The sequence below is a fragment of the Peromyscus eremicus genome, chromosome 8a, assembly GCF_949786415.1.
Source record: "Peromyscus eremicus chromosome 8a, PerEre_H2_v1, whole genome shotgun sequence".
Lineage (NCBI taxonomy): Eukaryota > Metazoa > Chordata > Mammalia > Rodentia > Cricetidae > Peromyscus > Peromyscus eremicus.
The window spans coordinates 82,458,900-82,465,306 of record NC_081423.1 but is presented as its reverse complement, the minus strand read 5'-3'; the positions used below and the strand labels follow the sequence as shown (position 1 = coordinate 82,465,306).

Genomic DNA, 6,407 nt, shown 5'->3' with positions numbered 1-6,407 from the left:
ATGCCGTACAACTGCTGCCTGCCTGCCCTGAGCTGCCGCACCAGCTGCTCCTCCCGGCCCTGCGTGCCCAACAGCTGCCACGGCTGCACCCTGCCCGGGGCCTGCAACATCCCCGCCAATGTGGGCAACTGCAATTGGTTCTGTGAGGGCTCCTTCAATGGCAATGAGAAGGAGACCATGCAGTTCCTGAATGACCGCCTGGCCAGCTATATGGAGAAGGTGAGGCAGCTGGAGAGAGAGAATGCAGAGCTGGAGTGTCGGATCCAGGAGAGGAACCAGCAGCAGGACCCTCTGGTGTGCCCTGCCTACCAGGCCTACTTCAGGACCATTGAGGAGCTGCAGCAGAAGGTGAGGGGGAAGGGCGTCATAGAGTCAGTTGAATGAACTATTTATTCATATTGAATATATTGAAGTCTGACTGGAACTAAGGCTGTTTACAGCTGATGTTGGAAGCGATGTAGAATTCACTGGCCTAACAACGTGAGACGTCTTTGAAAATCTCTTTTGGAATCACCATAATGGAAGTATGCAGCATTAGTGCCAAATTAGCCCAAGGTTCTTAAAATTGCTTCTTACCCCAAACCAGAATAGCTTATTTGTAAAGGCTTATTATGATGCCTTTTTCTTGCTTTCAGACAGATTATAACATTAAAAAAATACTATGCACCAGAATTAGTTTTTTGACCTAAGGATTTTCTATGTGAGGTCTCAAACAGTTAAAGTCTTTCAAACTTGTAGCAACTATTGTAAGAGACAGCTTTGACAAACCAGGAAAGCCACTGGCTCCAGAAACCTCACCAGCACACACATACACACAGACACACACACACACACACACACACACACACACACACACACACACACACCATTCACTAGAACAGGTATGTAGGCAAATGGCATACAGGGTCATGATGACAGGAGTAGAAACCACAAAAAGTGGGACTTGGAAGGATCCTTAAAAGAGCCCGTATCAGAGTGGGATTTGAGTGACAAGCAGGGGTTGTGTGTGTGTGTGTGGGGGGGGGGGGTGCGTGGGGGCAGAGGACAACCTGGTGTCATTCCTAAGTGCCATTCACCATTTTTCCCCCCAGAAACAAGGTTACCTACTGTTCTGGGACTTGTCAGTAGGCTAGTAAGCCACAGGGCTCTGTCTGTCCCCGCCTCAGTGCTGGGATTATCAGTGAGCATTGCTATGTCATGATTTTTTAAAACTTGAGTTCTGGGGATTAAACTCAGGTCCTCATTTTGCAAAACAAGCACTTTACCAGTTTGGCTATCTTCCAGACCCCAACAAATAAGAGTTTCTATCTGACTGTGCATGTGCATGGTTTTTGGAGGAAATTGTTTGTCTGCTGTCCCAACAAAGTGAATGCCAGAAAGGAGTAGTATGATTTGAGTATCACTATTTATTTACTCACAGTTGATGAGCATTAGGCAAAGTGCTAGAATAGGGGTCAGGGATAAAATGCTGAGAAAGAGAATTTTGTTCCAGCAGGAGATCACAGCTTACTAAGGTAGAGAGATAGGGTAGACCATAGCAAAAGTGCAAGGTACATGGAAAAAGTGGCCACTTGGAGGAACTGGGAAAAGAATGTGGGTTCTACAAGGTGCTCTCTAGGTGGAGAAAAACATGTCACCTGAAGCATGTGCATGGTGCCAGCAGAGTGGACAGGGCTCAGCAGGGTTCCAGTGGAGGCGGTGTGGGAGGGTAACTGTCTTGTCCTGCTTATCTGCACGTGCCTGGTTTTAGTGTCCCAGGAATGATCTCATCCTAAGCATAAAGGGATCCTTGGTCACCTGACCTGAGGTTTGATCACCCAGTGCAGTCAGTTCCTACAGGAAAACTAGAAGAAGCCCCAGAAGGGCAGAAGCCATGACTGCACTCACCAGCTGTGGGTGAATGAGCGATGACATTCAAATCACACTCTTCCTTTCTGGTATCCATGTTACATTCTACCTCAGCACTTCTGGTTTCCGTGGTGGTTCACTGAATGAATCATGTTTGGATACCTGATGTGAGAGTCTGAAAGAACACAGAGCAACTGGGGAGAAATAATGTAACTCATCTCACAATTGATCTTCTGCAGATTCTGTGTGGCAAGTCTGAGAATGGCAGGCTGGTGGTGCAGATTGACAATGCCAAGCTGGCAGCCGATGACTTCAGGACCAAGTAAGACATTTGTAATGAACAGAACAGCCCAGTGAGAGGTTGAGTTGCAAAGTCAGGACTCCCTGTTTGGGGACTGTGCCAGACACAGCTTCTAAGTGCTATTGTGTCTTGGGTTAGAGTTAGGTTAAAAGCCAAGGTCTCTTTACTGAGAGTTGAGGGTCTATGTTTTAAGTTTAACTTGAAGAAGTGTATTATCAACACAACCCAAAGGAGTTATTAAGCCATAAAAAATAAGAGGTAAAAGCCATTTCTTTCAGTGAATTAATCAGTATTTTCAGTTAAGATTTTTTTTTTTTGGTTTTTTGAGACAGGGTTTCTCTGTGTAGCTTTGCGCCTTTCCTGGAACTCACTTGGTAGCCCAGGCTAGCCTCGAACTCACAGAGATCCGCCTGGCTCTGCCTTCCGAGTGCTGGGATTAAAGGCGTGCGCCACCACCGCCCGGCTTCAGTTAAGATTTAATCATAATAATCTTTTATGGAACCTTATAAAGACCTCTAGGCTTTATAACAGGATTTCACGTGTATCATTTCCTCACCTTCAGCCCCAAACAGTGAAGTGTTGGTTTTGTCTTCATTTTACAAACAAGGCTCAGAAGGATTGAAGAATCCACCTCCAGCCACTTCATGGCAAGGCTGGATCTAAGCGACTTTGAGTTTCATGTTCTTCAGGGTAGTTGGAAAGGAAGGGAGATAGGTAGTAGTAGACTTAGGAAGTGGAGCAACTCAAGAGGACAGACATGGTAGACTTACTTGATAGCCACTTGTGAATGGATTCTTAAAACAAATGTGGTGAACATGGAGGAAGCCATACATAGTGCCTTCACTGTAGGTCTTGGAAGGAGACAGGCCACCTCACTCACCACACTGATGCTTTTCCTTTAGGACATTTAAAATGGAATGGCCTCAAAGTAGGATGAATTTCACTGGGTGACACAAAAACTCTTCCTTGTTGATATCTTCTGACTTTTGACTACGCACGCAGGTATCAGACTGAGCTGTCCCTGCGGCAGCTGGTGGAGTCAGACATCAATGGCCTGCGCAGGATCCTGGATGAGCTGACTCTGTGCAAGTCTGACCTGGAGGCCCAGGTGGAGTCTCTGAAGCAGGAGCTGCTGTGTCTCAAGCAGAACCACGAGGAGGTAAGAAAGTCCCAGACACTAACATCTCAGTATGAGGGAACCTCCGAGCAGGGGAAGGCAGGTCTTGGTTTGTTAGGTTAATGCAACATTTTTGCCAGTTGGTCAAAGGATAGCTAAGAGATGATTGGGCATTGAGGCCCAGGTTGAGCTCTTTTACAGGGAGAAGTGTGATTCGCTGATCTGTGTCCACATGGGACCAGATGTGTGGCCCAAGACTCACATGAATTCTGTTATTTTCTGAGTAGTTATTAAATCACTGATGAGGGTTGGAAAGAGATAGAGATTTTGTCCTTTGTGAAATCTAAGCAAATGGATTTCCTACTAGTAGATGGATGGGTAGGTAGGTAGATGAATGGATGGGTAGGTAGGTGGATGAATGGATGGGTAGGTAGGTAGATGAATGGATGGGTAGGTAGGTGGATGAATGGATGGGTAGGTATGTAGATGAATGGATGGGTAGGTAGGTAGATGAATGGATGGGAAAATGGAAAAATGAAGAAACTTAAATAATGGGTGCTTCAGACCTCATGGTTGAATGAGATTTGAGGAAATCAGCTGCATGTCTCAAACATCAGATCCTTTCCCAAGGGGGAAACAAGTTCTAACAGACAGGATATGATGTTAGGAGACAGAATGGGTGGACAACATTAAACTGGGTTTCGTTGTATTTCAGTAGCAACAATTATAAATCACTAGTCACACTGGTCTTATCACACAACAAATACAAAATCAGAAGGGAATGACAGAATCTCAATATTAGCAATAACTTCTCCAAGGATCTTCATACAGAGATGAGGGAAGGGACTCAGACAGAGTCACCAGAGGTGACTTACATCAGCTGGACTCAGGTTTTCTAACTTCGATACAATGCTTCTTCCACCACATTTCTCGATACTCTCATAATACTTACACCAAACTTTCCCTTCCTCTAAAGAGCGTTTATGATAAACTTGTCTCTGACCGACATCCATCCTTTTAAAGTCTTGCATTCATCTTTGAAAAGGTTCACTCTGAGTGTGCTTCTTAAAGTATAAAGGGCTCCTTAGTTCTGTGGTCCATCCTTTGCCTTTCCCCCACCAGGAAGTGAACACCCTACGCTGTCAGCTTGGAGACCGCCTCAACGTGGAGGTGGACGCTGCTCCCACTGTGGACCTGAACCGTGTGCTCAATGAGACCAGGTGTCAGTACGAGGCCCTGGTGGAAACCAACCGCAGAGAAGTGGAGGAATGGTTCACCACACAGGTGGGCATCTGAGCTCATGGTCACCCAGGAACTGAGTCCCCCAGGACCCTGAAGCAGGGTCTGATCCTGTCTCTGCCCTTGTCTGTTGCAGACCGAGGAGCTGAACAAGCAGGTGGTGTCCAGCTCAGAGCAGCTGCAGTCCTGCCAGGCAGAGATCATCGAGCTGAGACGCACAGTCAACGCCCTGGAGATCGAGCTGCAGGCCCAGCACAACCTGGTGTGTAGTGTCCACACCTGCTGCTGGGCAGTGTGGAGTCAGGAGGCAGAGTCACTGGGGTGCCCTTGGGGTCACTCCCTCTCCTTAGCTCTTGAAGCCTGTGACTCCTTTGGGAGGCCATGCAGGAACCTTTAGAGGGGACAGCTCTGTGACAGCCTTTGTCTCCTCCCCCACAGAGAAACTCTCTGGAAAACACACTGACAGAGAGTGAGGCTCGCTACAGCTCCCAGCTGTCCCAGGTGCAGTGTCTGATCACCAACGTGGAGTCCCAGCTTGGTGAGATCCGGGCTGACCTGGAGCGTCAGAACCAGGAGTACCAGGTGCTGCTGGACATCCGGGCCCGGCTGGAGTGTGAGATCAACACGTACCGGGGCCTGCTGGAGAGTGAGGACTGCAAGTGAGTTGCTGGAGGGTGTATCCACTACTGTGAGGCACATGCAGAGTACCTTAAGAGTAATAAAGGAACTTGGAGGATGAAGGTCAGATACCAGTACATCTCTAGATTCTGATGTAGGGTACTTGTGGTCACTGTTACTTGGATTAAAGATATTTTATGTCATGAAGGATAGTCTCAAGGCTGGCAATTCTTTGGCTGATGGGTAAAAACCTTTATATCTTCATAAATGGTTTCTGACATGGAAAGAAAATAGAAAACTCAAGCAATCATTGCTTTGATTAAATCAAAATTTTAGGCCCACTGTTTCTTTTCTCGTTGTTAGAATCATTTGAGGGAAGGAATTTGATTCAATATAACCATCTTCTTGCACTGGAGCATCTCCAAGGAAAATGACTTAATAATAAATAGAGCAGGCCAAGTGGCAGCTCAGGCAGGTTATTTACACAGTTCTTTTGCCAAGTTTACATCTGTGAGGGGGATATCACCAATCCCATTTTCTAGGTTTGAGGCAGAGGCTTAGAGGTCAAAGTGACTTCCCCGAGTCCCCAGGGTTATGTGGGAGGCCAACTCCATTGCCAGTGTCTGTACTCTCTTCTACCACTGTCTCTGAACTCTGTAGAGGAGTGATCTGAACAAGGCTTGCTCTCTAGAAGTCAGGGAACAGGCTCCTTGCTTTTAGCCATCTCTGCTTTTTGAAAATTTCCTTTCTCATACTGACTCTAACCATCCTGTGTCCCAGGCTGCCCTGCAACCCCTGCGCCACCACCAACGCCTGTGACAAGCCCATTGGACCTTGTGTCACAAACCCTTGTGTCACACGCTCCCGATGTGGACCCTGCAATACCTTTGGCTGCTAAAAGACCCCAGGGCCAGCAGGAGGATTGTACGAAGACATGAAGACAGAAAGATCATCGATGGATCAGCTCAGCCTTTCTGACCCCACATCCAGCACCACACAAATCATGGTCTGGAAGGAGAGCACAGGCCTAGTTCTGTGGTTTGGCTTTGCATCCAGGCCCATGGGACCATCTTCATCCGGGGCCTCTTCGTGACCACCCACTTGTGTTCTGGTGGTCTGAGGGATCTTAGCTGTGAAGGGGCCACATGAGGTATTTTGTGGTTCTGTCTTCTTCTTCCACCCTTTCTTGCAGTCCCCACAAACCTAATAAATTTTCCTCTTGCAAACAGATCTGAGTTTCGTGTATATCCATCCTTTTCAGAGTGTTCGTTCTCTGCAATTTTT

The 6,407-nt window shown here is 47.1% G+C and overlaps 1 protein-coding gene across 1 annotated transcript; it reads left to right on the top strand.

The window, feature by feature from the left end:
• LOC131916394 (keratin, type I cuticular Ha3-II) lies at positions 1 to 6,021 on the top strand. The gene is made up of 7 exons (XM_059269720.1): positions 1 to 348; positions 2,088 to 2,170; positions 3,152 to 3,308; positions 4,389 to 4,550; positions 4,642 to 4,767; positions 4,944 to 5,164; positions 5,904 to 6,021. Exons 1-7 carry the CDS (start codon positions 1 to 3, stop codon positions 6,019 to 6,021), a joined length of 1,215 nt encoding a protein of 404 aa, XP_059125703.1.
• The last annotated feature ends 386 nt before the right edge of the window (positions 6,022 to 6,407 follow it).

Coding starts and splice junctions, on each gene's coding strand:
- LOC131916394 (XM_059269720.1), top strand. CDS start 1: ATGCCGTACAACTGCTGCCTGCCTGCCCTGAGCTGCCGCACCAGCTGC. Junction 349..2,087: donor TTGAGGAGCTGCAGCAGAAG/GTGAGGGGGAAG, acceptor GATCTTCTGCAG/ATTCTGTGTGGCAAGTCTGA. Junction 2,171..3,151: donor GCCGATGACTTCAGGACCAA/GTAAGACATTTG, acceptor CTACGCACGCAG/GTATCAGACTGAGCTGTCCC.